Here is a 17,390-nt window from a genome sequence, read left to right as displayed (position 1 = left end):
AGGATTTCAGTAGCTTATAACAAAAACTGTCATTTGTCACTGATGACAAGTTTTGTGAAACGCCCCCCAGGTCCCCATTTCTCTCCTGGGCATGGAGTGGTAAATATAGACCAATGCCTTGCCAAAGGACATTAAGCCTGTGAATCCATGTATAAAGACATGATTGGAAGAGATCACAAAGTTCACATCTACCTGAGATAGTATGATAGCGAAAGCTAATGTGCTTAGATAAGCAAGTGTGCGCTTGTAAAAATGACACCTGGCTGGAATGCTCCCCAGGGAGTGGAGAATGTGCATACATTGTGTGCGAGTAAGCCTGAATCCGATGACCGGGTAATAATATGATTGCAGGGCCCTCAGGGAGAACAGTATGAATACTGATGAGGCTACCCTAGGTAAACAAGACATATTATTATTATTATTATTATTATTATTATTAACCTTGGATTGAATATCAACTCAAGTGTGTTTATAAAACATTCATAGTTAGGAGTGGGGTCGTGTCTGAACACATTGCATTGATGGATGATATACCCATGACATTGGAAGAATATTTCCAGTTTTTATAAATCACAATTTCTTCCCTTTTTCTTCAAAAAAAAAAGTGGAATACACTTCGTTCTGCCTAATCAAGGCAATTTCCTCCTATTTTATAATCATTTGATTTATCTGTTAACATTATCTGTTTGACTATTCCTATTCTCCTTCAGTTCTTTCGATATGTTAATGTCTTTTTTTGTCCTTGAGTTGTAGTTTAAAATTTACAGTAGGGTATTCTCTTTGAGTCTAGTAATAATGTTCAGTATTAAAGATCATAGCAATTTTGGATAAAATATTTCTTTCAGATTGACAGTTATTTGTTATATAAATCAATTTACATGCAGTTCCTTTGTCCATAATATTGGTTTGATTGATTTTGAAATCGCAATTGGTGGCACTACATGTTGGTATCTATCCAGCTTGTGAAGTAATTTGGGGCATTGATTTTAAAGTCATCAGACAAAAGCTATTTTCAGCACGTGTGGGTTGAATGCTAATACTGTTGAATCAAACAGCAGAGTTTTCAAATGTCAATGACTTTTCTACACAATGATCAGCCAAACAACTGCAAATTAACTTGAGTACTGAAGCTATAGGATTTCGATCTATAGTGCCTGATAACATGTTAGTATTTAACCCTTATACTCTTACAACAAAACACGTCACAAGTTAGATTTCATGAGCCCATTTTAATCTTGGTTCATGTCTCTGTTTATGATGATACAGTGTTCAATGATATAAAATTTCACCAGTCGTAAGTTCAATAAGGAAAAACAAGCTCTACTTAGTTCAAGTTTGTGAAATTGAATATTATAATTGGGGCAGTTAGAACTGCCTCTGGCACCTTGTGGGTTAAGGGTCTGAACGGAAGTGTCTCGTCTGCTTAGATTTGACGTTTGATTTGTCTTCTATTTCCCCTCCTTACAGCTGAAGACGGTGAAGAATTACTCAAGATTGAGAAGGTGAAACTTCTGCGGAATGAAAAGAGACAAGGTGAGTGTTGCAATGCGGAGTGAGGGACATCTTTGCTACAGACATTTACAGTGAAAGAAATGCTGGAAATGCTATAGATTATTATTTTGTTGTTGTTGTTGATGTGTGGCGATTATCATAAAATTCACATATAGAATGCTTTGAATTTGACTGGCGAAATTGCTTACCTTAGATTTACTCACTATTCTTTTTGATATTTTGAAGAAAAAGGTATTAATTTATAATGAATTTGGTGTATTGCTAAGTTGACCTGATTTGCCTATTCTCTTTCTAGATAATATTTGATTGGTATTTTGGGTTATTGAGGGACAGAGTACATGTTCGTATACAATGTACTTGAAAGTGCATGGATGGGAATTAATGCACAAAAGTCAGCTATTCACTATTTCATTCAGACATCCATAACACTTTTACACGGCACTGGGCAATAGGTCATTTTCATAATGTAACCAAATTTAATGCATAAATCTTTGTGAAGTGCCCCAATACAAATTATTTCATTCACCTGATAAGAATAATAGTATTTCAATAGTCAGAATGCAAACTGCATATATTAAGTGTTGCTAGGTAGGCATACATGCCAACATTTGAAAATCAGAAATCTGTACAAATTATGCTATTTAAAAAAAAGAGAGGAACAATCCTAACTCTCCTATTCAATACTACAGACAAATTTGTACAGGAAGAGGAACACCTGCATTAAAATGATAATTATCTTCTCCCAAAAAGAGGAATGTTCCTCTTTAATCTGAACAGTTGGCATGTATGGGTAGGTCATGCCATAATGTTTGTCCAACCTGGCAACAACTAATGTATGCAGTTCGGATTCTGTCTATTGAAATACTATTATTCTTACCAGGTGAGAGAAATAATTTCTATTGAGGCGCTTCACAAAGACTTACGTATTAAATTTGGTTACATTACGAAAATGGCCTATTGGGTTTGACTATGATGTAGGATCATTTGAAAAAGTGTAGGCAAAATAGGTTAGAAAAGCCTACAATGTGTTTGTATTAATCCTAGCATGTCATACATACATTCATATCATGTAGAATATGCCTCAAACCTTTTGAGCAAGAGTGTGAGAGGAACTTTATGATAATTCTGATCTAATCACCTGCACAACCTTTAAAGCATTACCGCAATTTAACCACTTAAAATTAAACTATTCTTTTGTTGCTGAGTATCAAAGGCATATCTAGAACACCTTTTGTGGATTAAACTGGCCTATCAGTATCATACTGCCAAAGAAGATCACACAGAAGTGCATTCTCCAGGGAACTCCATATGAACACGTCTATTAGGAAAGGCACAATACCCATACAGGCACCTGAAAGTGGGTTACGAGAGGGAGGTAGAATGTCCCATTACAGGGAAGTGTTGTGAGCTTTAAGGACCAATATGCCACTTCAGTCGTTCCCCAAGAGTAGCTCAAGTTACCAACCGTTCCACCGACCGTGGCGCATTGCCCCGGTTATAATATCATATCCGCATCAATCTCGGCAATGGCGATGCGAGCGCAAAACATGAGAAGCGTTTGATGGCTAAAAAGCTCTTTAGCGCCTCCCTTGTCGGAAATCAAACTAATGGCTCTGTTTGAATTTGCACAAACATGTTAGTGATACGTTTGATATATAAACGCTTCTCAGAGTGGGATCAATGTGTAATACTCTACTGTGTATTCATATATAGCATGAAATCCATTTTTGAAGAAAGTGCAATCAAATATCCTACTCTTATTCCAGATAATTAATCATTCTAATGTTCTAGTATTGAGATAAGTAATGACATGAAGAAACAAAAAATATCCAGTAAATTTGTATCAAGTTTGTGTGATCTCTTTGAGGTAGAAGTATCATTTACTCTATCAGAAATGGGATATGTTTTTAAGTTGAAGATAATTCCAAAAAGAACATGTTTTTCCAGGCTCAAATATAATTTCCCATGTTTCCATAATAGAAAAGATTTTTTTTTTCTTTTTGCAAAATTGCGTTTCAAAGGGCATTTTAATACTGTCATATGATTTTGAAAAACAAACATCACTAAAAAAGATCACCCTCTCTGTCCAATATTTCTATATATGCCAAATCGATCATGTTACATGCATATAAAAAATGTGGTCCATGAAAGAAATACATGATAAAGAAAGAACTCACCATCCATCTAAAATCAGATAAGCTGTACTTTTGTAATTCTATTTGTTGTCATCATCACTACCCGAGATAACCTTCAATGCAAACAGTAATTACCTCCCGCTGAAACAAACCCTCTTCAGTCTATAAACTAATGCTATCGTTTATCTCATCCCGCCCATCGAGAGACGGGCGCGAACGAAAATTGAACAAAGGTGGGAGAATGGAGAGATGGGTGAATTATGGCCGGTTGAAAAGCAGTGAATGATTTATGAGCTCATTTGTGGCTGGCTTTTTAACCCCTTGCTGTCCGCAGGATTGATCCGATCACGTGTGAGAGGTGCTGACCTGGCCACTGGAGAGATCCTTACCTTCTTAGATAGCCATTGTGAGTGTAATGAGCACTGGCTGGAGCCGCTGGTAGCTAGGGTAAATGAGGTGAGTCTTTCACGTATGATACGACTTCCATAGAGCAGCATTGTTGAAGGGTTTTATGTGCATGCATTTTTCTTGTAGGTTTGGAAAGTTTACATCAAGTGGAAATGTTTCGGTTATGTGAACAGCAACTTGCACAAAATTTGGGTCCCTGTCATCCGTGAAAATTTCTGAACATATAATTGTCAGGTTATACAGTCTTTTCCAGAGAGACATTTACTTTGGAGGGCACTGTTTTGATAGTTATCTCCTGCAATGTAAAATTTCTTGATCATAGGAAGTTGTCGTTACAATATTACAGGGAATGTTTGCCATGAGACAAATACCGTATTATTCAATACCTGTTGTTGTTGTTTTGTTTTTTTTGGGGGGGGGGGGTGGGGACTCTCAATAGACTGCATTCCTACTGGAAAATATCTCAGGAAATAGTCTTCAAGTGCAGTTTACAACATTAATTAATGTGGGAAACACAACATCCCAAGCAAAGAAGGATCATTAAACAATATGTTTTGTTGTCATATTCAAATTGAAACCGTGACATTTTGACTCAAATGAATTATGAATAAACACCGCTGATATTTGCTCAGGTGACAAACGTTCTTGGATTTTATTTTTCAATTAGGGTTGTAAATTGATTTTACATGTATGTTAGGGTTAGGGTTAGAGTTATTCTTGGGATGAAGTTCAGAATTTTGGTTGGTGTAAGTGGAATATCTATCATATAGTGGTTGCAATAGAAAATGTATAGATTGTATACATGTAGGTCAATGTTTGTCTAGGGCTCAAAAATTATATGCAGGTTGCAAGAGGAACAATGAATTACATATTAATCTTAAAAGGTCTCACAATAAGTGATATTAGATCACTGAAGCATCCTATAGGAAATGTGTTAATGTTTGTGATATGTATTAACTCATTCACTACAATGGTTCTCAAAATATGATTACGCACGTTGCTCTTTAAAGAGGCAATCCAGCTGTTAATGTCCAATATTGCTTATATCCAGAGTTTAATTATACACATACATACACAGTGTAGAAATAATGGCAGAAACTTGCTTTTCCACTCATAAAGCATTTTGAATGTACCCATGTGCCAGACACTGTTCGTAATGGTAGCGGTAGGTGTGAGGAAGGTACATCTGTGACAGGTGTGATACCAGCAGATAAGATATGAACATTGAGATTGCGTCGTAAATGATGAATTAAATATTCTTGTTTGTGGTATACCTCAAAAGACCTTTCTATTCTAAAGTATAGGTGACATTAAGATATGCAATGTCTACCATTCATAATGAGGAATAGCGCAAGGAACAAAAACATCCACCTACCTCTCCTCCTTCCCTCCAAGGGGGAGAAAAAAAAACAAGAAAATGTCATTTCCACCAACCAGGCACCATACACACTCAAATCAAATTAGCTCTAAATTGTCCATCATGGTGTCCAAACTTCCCCCTGGCCAAAAACACATTAGTCTGTGTTCACGTCGCAGTGATAGGAGATGGATATATGCTAGGGAGTATTAGCATTCAAATTGAAAGAGAGCGCTTGGGGAAGGGGAATGCCCTGAACATAACAAATTCTGTGTTATCATCGTTAAAAGGGTAATGTTCTTCATCCCTCGAATCCCTGACTCTCTTTATTATTCTTTACATTTTTTTTTGCATGATGTGATATCCTAGCCATGTCATCTTTGTCAATCTCTGAGGAGTAGTAGTGAGGATCATGCCATGTGCATCTCTTTTTTTTCCCAAAAAAAATCCTTGATTCATGTCGTCCTGTACCTCTCTTCTCTCGTGGTTTATTTCTGTCTCTGTCTCCCTTTAGTTTATGTCATACAATCTGATCACGTTTCCCCCTATTTCAAGTTTGTCCTAAATTGTCGTACAGTGTAGGTTATTTTCATTCTCATTTCCCCCTTCCATTCCTCTTTCTCTTCTTGTTTTCTTCCATGTCACTGTCTTTGCCTTATTCCTTTACCGTAGCTGTTTTTTTTTCTTCTTCTGTCTACCCCTCATATTATAATTCCTTTTCATACTAGTCCATGTCTTCAGCACCGTACATTTTCATGCACATTCCCTCTATTTTTCCATCTTCATCTCTCCCCCTCAATCTATATCCTTCTTTGATTCTTGGTCCTTATTTCTTTCTCTCTCACTTTGTCATTTGTGATCAGCTTTTTCTTTCCTACATTCATGTTTCAAGAATGCAGAATTTACATTCTCCATGTAACTCATGTATTCTTGACGAAGGACATGAGTGCCTAGATGTAACAGATAATGTCTATGTTCGGAAGGGATCCTCTCCATTTTCATCGGGGCATGGATTATACTTGCAAAGTTTTTTTCAGCACCCCTTCTTTTTGCCAGAAAGACTTCCAGTAATGTACATGTACAGTATATAAATGATCACTAAAAGCTTTACTTGCGACCTGCGCTGAATTCCCAATCTTATTTCTTTCAGTATTATAACATAGAATCATCACTCTAGAGGGTACTGAAGCCAACACCCCTGATGCATGACATAGCCCTTCGGCAATAATGCTCATCATGTAGCACATAATTGTGATCTGCAGCACGTTTTTCTAGATTCCTAGCACCGATCCTCTATTAAGTCCTCAAGATGTTCACCTAGGACAATGTTTAAATGCGGTTAGGAGGGTCGGGAGGGTCGGGATGCTGAATGTTAATCACTCCCCTCCAGACTGGATTTGTCGTGACTTTCTCTAACCTTCAGAATCCTATGAAAAATAGGGTGCATGCATGTGGAACATTGCAAGTGTGAAGAAAATGTAAAGTTTTGATCATGTGATGATGATGAAACTGTAATGTAGGTCGGAACATGCACTCAAATCCTCAACTTGCACCTAATATTGATAGATCATACTTGATTGAAGAGCTTCTTTTAAGTTTTAGCAAATTAATAATAAACTTTGATTCTTTTTTTTGTTTGCATTCATATCTATTTTAAATATAGAGGCATTTTGTGTAATATACATGGAAAGGTTAGATGAACTTGTATCATCACATTTGATTTTAGTTTGATTTTAGTTTGATTCCTGTTGTTTGGCCATCATAAAATTTGAGTACATGTACCTTACTCGCACAGTTGTTCTCATGGAACTTTGCACTATCATGGGTCATTGCAATAGCAGTGCAAACATTTGAACTTGAATGAATAGAGATTGTGCTTGTTGAATTAATATGATATAGGTATACCCCCTCCTCCCCAGGACCTTTGTTTAAACTATTTTATTTTAATTGTCAGGGACTGAAATCCATGTTCTTATAACTGCACAGGACTATATGTGTGTAGGGATTTCTCAAGAAGTGAGACTATATTGATGTAATATCAGATGGTCAAACATTCACTTTAATAGTTATATATCTCCCTGTACAAACGAGGAAAATTGGAGAAGATACACGTAGGAGTTGTTTATCAACCAATCTCGCATACTTGTCGTCACAAGTTTAGACGTTCTGATCTTCCCTAACCCTGCTCTTCTAAACAATCTCCCCGTGCAGGATTACCGTGCCGTCGTCAGCCCCATCATAGACGTCATCAACATGGACAACTTCCATTACGTGGCTGCCTCGGCCGACCTGAAGGGGGGATTTGACTGGAATCTAGTCTTCAAGTGGGACTACATGACCCAGGCAGAGAGGAACAGCAGGAGGGCAGATCCTATAGCTCCTATCAGGTAAGTCCAAAGTCCGTCTGCTCAGGTTATTTTAAAGGGAAATGTCAAGTTCTGTTGGCAAAACTTAAATGTGAAGCTCCTTATAAGTCCAAAGTCTGAGGCCTTTTTAAAGGTAGATGTCAAGTTCTGTTAGCAAAAATTAAGTTTGAAGCTCCAGTCAGGTAAGTCCATAGTCTGTGACCTTTTTAAAGGTAGCTGTCAAGTTCTGTTGGCAATGATTTAATTTGAGTAGAACTTGAATTGTTGCATGTATAGCAGAAGTGTTGAATCAGTACGATACCTTTCTATTCCTGATTTCTGTTCAATCCTGGGTAAACATCTACAATTGCGTCTACTGTGTAATAGTTTTACACAGACGCTTAATGTAAATGTCAGTTTGTACTAGTATGTTATATTCTCTATTCCTTTGAAAGAAATTGTTCAAATATTTGTTAAGTTTGATACCACAGAAAGCATATTAAGTGAAATCAGTTGGGATTATCTTAATTTTTCATAACCAGCATGTCATACAAGCCATGAGTTTTCCTCTCCTTCTGGAGGAAAGCTTATGCCAGATTTTCACTTTGCCTTTAATGGTCGCTGCCAAAACCAGTTTGTGACACTGAAACTCAATCTGTATATACCACAACGTATTTAATAGTAGATTATCTCAACACCAAAGAGTTACCATGGGGGAGGTGCTGCCAGTGTGTTGAAATCATTGATATTTGTTTAGTCAGCTGTTCGCAGGGATTACAATTTTGCTACAATATGAAGTATTCAAATTTGAAGTTCTTTTCTGAAAGTCACTTCAGACATAATGAAAAATTAGAGGGGAAATATTATTTGTTAGGAGCAGACATGTTTCAATTCTTTTGATGGTGCTTGATTATGTCAATTGCTACTTGCCAGCAGAATAAGTACTCTACTCCAGTGCTTCATGTTGAAGTATTAGCATATGTTAACTTCCTTTAAAAAATATATCAGCTGATATTGCCAACTAAAACTATTACGCCTTCATCAAATATCAGTAGGCCTGTGACGTTGTCTATTTTTTGGTGTAATACCTTGAATTTATACTCCTAATTTGAATTATCATTGCATGAATTACAAGTTACAAACATATTTTCCCAACATAATCGCAAGGACTTTTGACAAATTTACCTAAAGTAATTTTAGTAGCCTTGTGGGTCACATACTGAAATGTACGAACATGATTACTATAGGCAGTAATATAGGGTATTGAAATTGTTTCCATTTGTTGATTTTTTGAAAGTCTCTGGGATTGTGTTTTCTATTGAAATAAATTGGGGGGGGGGGTGGACCACTGGTGAAAAAAATTATGTGGTAGGGACAAAAAGCAGAAGATTTCTCAGTGAAACTATCTCTTCTTCTCACTAGGAACAGTGACCGAAACTGACAGGGCCAGCAGGGGATAAGCAAAGAAGGTGGGGAGTGAGGGGGGGGGGGGGGGTGACAAGGATTTAGAGGTTAAATCAGGGGCAAGCTATAAGATAGCCACTACTCCTCTATGAGATGGGCAGTTTTAAATTCATAATCATAAGAATGGTTTCATGTGTGTGTGCAGTGATCATTCAATAACATCTGGGCCCCAAGGTATAAAGAATATCTTGATATCAGCATACAAGAGATGGGACTTTGTAAGTTTGTGAATCAAAGACTTTGATCAATCTGGATCAAATGCAGCTATTTTTATTATAGCCACTACTGCTCTATCAAATTCATTATCATAAGAATGGTTTCATGTATGCAGTGATCATTCAATATCACCTGGGCCCCATGTTATAAATACAAAATTGTGATTGATTTAAATTGGTCACAACTTGATATCAACCCACCAGTTTAATAAAGAGATGAGAGTTTGTAAGTTTTTGAATGATTGGAAGATCCACTATCAATCTGGATCAATTGCAACTCTTTATGTGAGAGGGCCCTGGTTTAAGCAATTAATCAAAAAGGTTGCCTGAGATGACATGCTTAAGAACAAGAGAACTAATTATGGAGGAATTGAGAGTGAGCGAGACAGAGAGAGAGAGAGATGTCATTTTTTTCTCCATATCGATGAGAACTACTCACAGTTTCAGTGTCTACACCACTAGATAAATTAGTTTCTGTTTTTAATAATCTTAGCTAAAAATCCTCATTTCCTGCCTCCTAAGAAGTTTCTCAGATCTCCAACCTATAACAGAAAATATTTAGCCCTTGTTCACGTCCCCCTGTAATTGCCTTTAACCATCCATGCTGTGATTGGTAGGGCTCGGGAAGGAGGTGGAATTTATTCCACGAAATGAAGATGATGCGGAGGAGTCAAAGAGGAGGTTCAGAGTGATCCTGTGGCCTTCAGATTCAATATGATAAACAGTTCAGGTGGATGACTGGATGTTCAATTTTGAGACAGCTGCAAATTTTTTTGATATTTTTGTTGGCATTTGATAAATGTATTGATGTCTTTGGTATTCGTCATTGTTATCTTGGTTTGTGGGTATGAGAAATACGTTTCCCCCCAAATCTAACAAAATGTGCATTAGGAATGTTTTCACGTACAGAAATATGAATAAATCATAGAGATTAGGTTGAAACATTAGACTCCAATACTTATCTAGTCGCATATATGCACATATCTCTGGTATTTTATTCATATGTAGGCCTCAGCAAAGTTTTTTAAAGTTTGTAGACATTTTGCTAGTCCATACGTCCTATGAAACCTGGGAAACCTGGGAATTGTGTTTGGAGGATAAAAGATGTTATAAAATCTGTGTTAAGTGATAATAGTTACCCCTTCTGGCTTGAAAGAAATGAATTTTTAAGATACAATCATCTATGCAGCGTGACTATTATATAGTCTCTCTCTCTCTCTCTCTCTCCCTCTCCCTCTCCCTCTCCCTCTCTCTCGAAGTTCAGTTTCAACCCAGATCAAGATAACCTCTAAATATCTGTCTCTGTCTCCCACTTGTAAGATATGTACATACAGTGTATGTGCCTTTCTGTGGTTGATTACTTCTGTCTCCCCAGAAACGGCTACCATTTCTCACGATGTTAACGCTCTTCCATCTCCCATTGTTTATTATTCTGGGTTGATTGGTTGCGAGTAAAGAGTGTGAGAGGCCGTGACATTGCTTTAGTTTGGCACTCCAGCAATCGGAGAAGTCGTTGGGCGGACCTGGTTCTCGTAAAAGAGCTCCATTAATAATGATTGGAATCGTGATGATAGTGAATCCTACTCCACCCGCCATCCCTCCCCACCTCCCCTTTCCCCTGATAATGAACCCCACTCAAACACCCCACTCAAACACCCCAGCTCACTCCACTCCTTGCCTACCTCCTTCGATGGAAGCATGCTGGGCGAGCTTGGTCGGTACTGAGACAGCAGTGGGCGGGTTTCAGTTTAGATGAGACCTGACAGCATATTAGAGTAGCAAAAATTGTACCAATTATACCATAGTCTAATATAGGATATTAGGACAATGTATTCCTGAAACAGCATGATGTATGGAATATCCTTGTGTGGTACAGGTGCGGACATGAACTCTTCTCTATTTAGATCATTTTCTTTTTGGGGGGGGAAGGGGGAGAGGGGGGAAAAACATAACTGAATTATTCAAGATGTCATCCATTGTTCCAGGAGGGAAATTATGTCTGTAATTGCAATTATATGGGGTAGATAGAAATATGAAAATATGGATATGTCTGCATCTATTTTTGAAGATAGCTTGAAGATTATATCCAGTTCTCTATTATTTGATCAAATACCATGCAGACTTGTTTTTGTCTCTTTTCCCCAAAGTAACTCAATTTTTAGATATGGTTAAAATCAGGGAATATGGATGCTGACGTTATGCCTGAATGTTGATTTCCAAGTCGAGCAATGGAAGATTTCTCTACCCCATCCTCATCAGCCTTAAGGAGCCAACGATGGCAATGTGTTATTAGACAACTTCAAGTGTTTCTCTTCCCCCCAGTCATTTTGTTTCATTATAGCCTTGTCGCCAGGCAAATGACGATTACATAGTGATGTCTGCAACATGTTGATTTGCCCGCCTCCATCTTGATATGATGTGTTTACACCCCCTTTCCGTGCGTGTTAATGTGAGAGGTCATGTTTACATTCGTGTGTAGAAGACAATGGAATGTGAATTTGATACTTCCAAAAAGACTCAAATAATGTTTAACATTTTCTGCCGCAGTTTTTGCTCCGGGCTTTATATTTTTTCTGAAAGATATAAGGCTAGGGTTTCAGTTGGGTTTGAGATTACGTTTTGCTTTAGATAAAGGTATGAATTGAATATTATGAATTAAATATGAATAAAAAAAAAATTAAAAAGGTAAGGGTTGGGATGAGGCATAGCATTTTGGTTTAAGGTTAGGAACATCGTTTGTTAGACAGGACATTAAACACATCAATTGATACAGAAGATGTAGTATTGAATAAAGATCACTGTTTCAAACTTGATCTAAACATGTCCGTACATGATATTTGTGTTGTTACTGATCCGTCTTAAAGACTGCTCGACCAGGTTTCTGTCTGAAAAAGAGTTTTGATGGTTCCGTATTGATTGCAACTCAACTCCAGTTTGATTTTAATTACAACAACAAACATGAGAAGTTGGCAACTGCAGATTGATTAATGAACTTGATCAATGATAATGAACTTGCATTCACTTCTTACCACTTGAAACTGTTATGAAAATGGGGCTCTATAAGTGAAAGAGTTATTAATAATTTTAAGAAGGTTTTAAGGAGTGAATACACAACTGATAAAACATTGCCTGATTTCATTACACTGATTCAGATCTTGTTGCTTCATGCAGTTTGCCCTAATAACAACAAACTGATCACTTTAATACAGTAATTGTGTAATAACAGAAATGCCCTTAAAGGTACTATGTCCCATTTGCAGGCCAAAAAAATGAAAAAGTTAAATTCCAACTGCATTTGAAAGATAATACTAATTTAGAACTTCCCTAAAAAAGGTGGGGCTTGAAAACATCTTCAAGTGGGAATATAACGACTATTAGTTGTCAAATCGACTTTAGGGCTATAGAGCCCAAAAGTAATAGTCTTGATTTTCAGACAATTGCACCGAATGGTCATACGTTTTATGCTGCACAAAGATTCAATCAGTTTAATCTTGGCCATCACAAGAAGTGGGTTATTGATGTAGACAAATGCTCATGTACCCTTTACAACTCTTTTCATGTATGTTATTACCAAAGAAGAAAAAAAGCCAGTCAGTCACTCAATAGTGTCTGACAGTGAAGTCTAGCAAGTAAACAGGTTTCCTTGCATAATTTGAATATGAGGACACTGCTAACGTTTAAATTTCACAGATAGGACATACATGACATATTCATAATTCCTGCAAAGTTCTACAGCATTTAAGGTTGGCTGCAAAAGGGACATAGTACCTTTAAGAGCAACCTTTGCAATTAAACCTTAACAATTGAGGGAGTGCTGGCATAGCAATTTAATACAGTCTCAAGATTGATGGAAAGTAAATTTTGCACATCAAACAGACAAAATCCTCTTTAATGTATACTCTGACTAAATGAGCCAGTATTTTGAGCAATAACAAAATATTGTCAGAAATTACCCTCAGAGATTTTACAAGCGTGCAAAGATGAAATTTGTTTCAAAATGCTAACAATATTATTCCCATTAAACTGAACAAGTGATGTTTCATGACATTTAATGATTTCCTGTATGAAAAAATACACCTGCAGCAGTATAGTGTAATTAGTTTGAAAGTCATTATATAGTTTTTTCACCAAACATTTTCCCTACAATTTCTACGCAAGGCAATAATATGATAAATTCTATTTTTAATAGAGAATCACACAGGAAATTCTAGTTTTTCATTTAAAACGATGCTCAAACCTCTCTTCGTTTAACTCCTTCAAAAGCTATGAAATTCTTGTTTTTACCTGCATGACAGCAAATCTAGAACATGTAGGCAAATTTGATCAATACATGCAAACATGGTGTGTTGTCAGAACTAATTTGCCCCATGTTTTGCTCTAGTTACACTTCCGAAACTGTACTTTAGGCGTGTCTTCATCATCTCGAGATTGCCAAATATCTCAAATTGCCAAATAGCCCGCTATTTGGGAAATAATCCCAAAGTAACAAATCGCGTCTGCACTATCTCGAGATTCAACCTCGAAACTTGAAACTCGACCTTGAGAAATTAGCTCGAGATATTTTGCTCAGCGTTAGCGTGTATTGCGAATCTTCGGTCTAGTGAAGACGCACGGGACAACTAGCTGGATATTTTGCCAAATAGTAGGATATTTTGCAAACTATCCCAAGATATCTTGGGATGACAATCCTGACCAAATATCCTTCTAATTGCTACTTCGGTCTAATGAAGACGCAAATTAGCTGGATAGTTTCCGATCGGGATAGTTCAAATAGCTGGATATTTGGCAATCTCGAGATAGTGAAGACGGGCCTTATTTTGTATTAAAGTTAACTGTTCTAATTTCACCTGGGAGATCTCTCTGATGCAAACAGAGTAAGTATAAATCTTCAGTGGTGTGCTAATCATTCCTTCAGACATCGTAAGTGTTCTGTTTACATACCAAAGCTGGTCTATTAGAAGGGCAGAATGGATCAACTTTTTCAAGTACCTCACTGCTGAGTACTCTTTCCATGTGTGCTCAGTCTACATTTTATATCAATTGCAACTATTGTCTTAATATTCCATCAAGTGGTGAGATCCCGATAGTACAAAGGTGGCAGATGAAATCATAATTGATGATTACAAACATAATTATAAAGGAATTTCTCGGGAAGAAAAAAAAGCTATCCACATATTCATCCTCACTGTTTCATGACAAAGTGTTCATATATTCTGAGAATGGTTTGTTTGAAAGCAAGTTGTAATCAAATTACAATTCGCAATTGCCCCATCCCCCATTGGAAGTAGTCATGGAAGCACAATACGATCAGTATGGCTTTTACTGAGAGCAATTTAAATTTCATTTAAACTTAAGGCAATTTTTAAAATTATTTCCTGGTTGCACAATAGGGCAAGTTTATTGTAGTATAATGAAGGCAGTTGAGATGAAAATTGAAATTAAAATTCTTCTACTATGATGTTATGCATAAGGATGTTGCCAATCACCATATGCGCCTTGCTGAAGAAGAGTTACTGTATGCAAGTAGTTCAATTTTGGTGAGTTATTATTCCATCAACCCCCTGGCAACCTGAGAAATATCAACTCATAAATCAGATATCCACAGAAATAGGAACATGATCCAGTAATCAATTTGCTGAAGCAAAATCCTTCCTCGGGATTGATATGAAATTACTTGTAGGATCATACCAGTGCTGACATGTGTGGAAAACATCTAGAGAAAGAGAGTAACATGTTTGAATGCGTAAGGTTAGTTATATACAATGCAATCTGCAGATGAAATTCATGTCTGACAAACCCAGATGTCTCAAATTATATCTCGACGTGATGGGAATTCAAGCCTGAGATTTTGCGGGGTGAAAAGAGAGAGAGAATCATGAAATTCCAGGTCACTCGCCCTACACGTATGTTATGATTTAGAAATATGCATTGTGTATAGATGGGAAATATGTCTAGAAAGAAGAAGAAAAGTGAAAAACAGAACTTTGAGATCTGTCTCCTTGTGTTATGATTCAGAAGTAGAGAATGCATGATGGAAGTTATTCCAAAAGTTAGGAAATATCTAAACTTTGAAGCCTGTGTTTATGATTCATAAATGCACTGCCTGGCACCAAATTCCCTCCTAAAAAAATTCATAGCCCAGGCATAACACGTGTACTAGCCATCTATGACATGAGAGCAAATATTCTATTACAAGAACAAGCTTCACGCATGGCGAGATTGGCTGATGAGTGATGGCCTACGTGTCGCCGTGCAAATAACCCAGGGGCAGAAAATGGGAAATGGTGATCAGAGAAGGGATCGACAAATTGTTATGATTACACACCGGGCATCTATATGGATTTTTCCCTTCTCCCTATGAATATTGGAGGAAACGGAGAGCCTTGAGGCACGAAGCAATATCTAATGATTTGGAAAGGGGTAGAATTGCTGATCCTCCGCCTCTGGAGCTGGCTACCACTGATTGGAAGGATGGATGGAAGGCTCACGATGTTGATGATGTTATCATAAGTGAAGGAGGAGGAGGAGGGGATCGTGAGCGCGCCTATCATAACACCTAGAGATCGCAGGCCTGAGATCAATAGTTCAAGCTAGCCAGGGCAAGATTTGGGTTGGGTCCGTCCCTTCATCCATGGGTAGATTTAAGTGGTATTTGTGTCAAAGAGGTGGGGAGGGGGAGGAGTACAATTTTGAAAATATATTCTGGTACAAATGTATATATGCTAATTTATCGAACAAAATGACTAGCAGAAAAATGCTAAAATAGGAATTAAGCAATAAAACCAAAAATTACCTCATCACAATTTCCTGGGGCATTTTGGGTCTATAGTTTGAAATGTTGCCATCGAAACAAAATGAGGGGCACAGTTTCTTGGTGTATTATAAAGGTATGTATGATTGGGTTTTAAAAGGGGAGGGGGCATGGTTTGGATGGGCTCACATCCCCCCCCCCCCTCCACCTTAAACCTCAACTTGTTTTCCATCACCGTTGACACCATCAATGGTGGTCCCCCTTAGATTGTGCTGTAATTGTACCCACATGTCTTTCCACTTTTTCAGGGATAATTTAATTTAGTGAAAAGATTCTTTCATAGTTTCAAGCTAGATAACTGCCTCGCCCATTGAAGAGGATGTCTCAGGCATTATGGTTTGATCTGAAGGCAGACGGCTTGTCTACTAAATCGTATTGAAATCATGATAAATACTATGAAAAGGCATGAACTTCAGCAGACTGACCGAGAACCACTAATTTTTTTTTAATGATAAAAGTGAATGCTTACATGACATTATTATCACGTTTGAAGTGATTTCTTGCCTCCTACAATTAACCCAGAAATAATGCACATTATCACTGAAAAACAAATCTCGTTGCATAAACATAAAGTCTATGATTTTAAATTGATATTACCAAAAATATTAAAGAACAAAGATTTTATAATGTAAGGGCCAACATTAAACAAAAATAGCCTCCAAATTTGTTACATAAACTATTATTTAAAGAGAAGAATATCATGCAATCCAAAACATATTTTTTGTAAGGTACATGTAAATGATGTATTAACCCTAAAAAGGCCGGGCTATTTGAGGTCTTAGTACGGCCGGAGGGGGGCCATTATGGCCCCCCCTTAAGATCTCGGCCGCAAAGCGACCGATCGCCGCGAAAATTTGCACGCATGTCAAGTGAAGTGTATAGAATAATATGACAATTTCAATTTTTTGAAAAATTCACTCATTTGCATATTTATGGTAATTTATGCAAATAAAGTCATAAAAATCACATTTTTACCCATAAATCATATATTATTCATATTAAGCATTGTTTTTCACTACATATATTCATGAGACCATTCTGAATAATAATACAACAAAAATATTTGAAAGAGCCAGCTTATTCCTTATGTTATCCCTTGTTTTGATAATTTCTTATGTATTTCATTGTTTTTTTAACTTATGT

The 17,390-nt window shown here is 37.0% G+C and overlaps 1 protein-coding gene across 2 annotated transcripts in view; it reads left to right on the top strand.

Moving 5' to 3' along the window:
- The window catches only part of LOC579469 (polypeptide N-acetylgalactosaminyltransferase 2), a 77,446-nt gene that overhangs the window by 38,563 nt on the left and 21,493 nt on the right, over positions 1-17,390 (top strand). For both annotated transcript variants that reach the window (XM_030999095.1, XM_030999096.1), the window contains exons 5-7: positions 1,468-1,533; positions 3,982-4,103; positions 7,624-7,799. In XM_030999095.1, coding sequence (XP_030854955.1) covers positions 1,468-1,533; positions 3,982-4,103; positions 7,624-7,799 — 364 coding nt within the window. The remainder of the gene's footprint in view (positions 1-1,467; positions 1,534-3,981; positions 4,104-7,623; positions 7,800-17,390) is intronic.

The sequence above is a fragment of the Strongylocentrotus purpuratus genome, unplaced genomic scaffold, assembly GCF_000002235.5.
Source record: "Strongylocentrotus purpuratus isolate Spur 01 unplaced genomic scaffold, Spur_5.0 spur5_scaffold_5, whole genome shotgun sequence".
NCBI classification, from domain to species: domain Eukaryota; kingdom Metazoa; phylum Echinodermata; class Echinoidea; order Camarodonta; family Strongylocentrotidae; genus Strongylocentrotus; species Strongylocentrotus purpuratus.
This window is presented reverse-complemented; position numbering and strand designations above follow the sequence as displayed.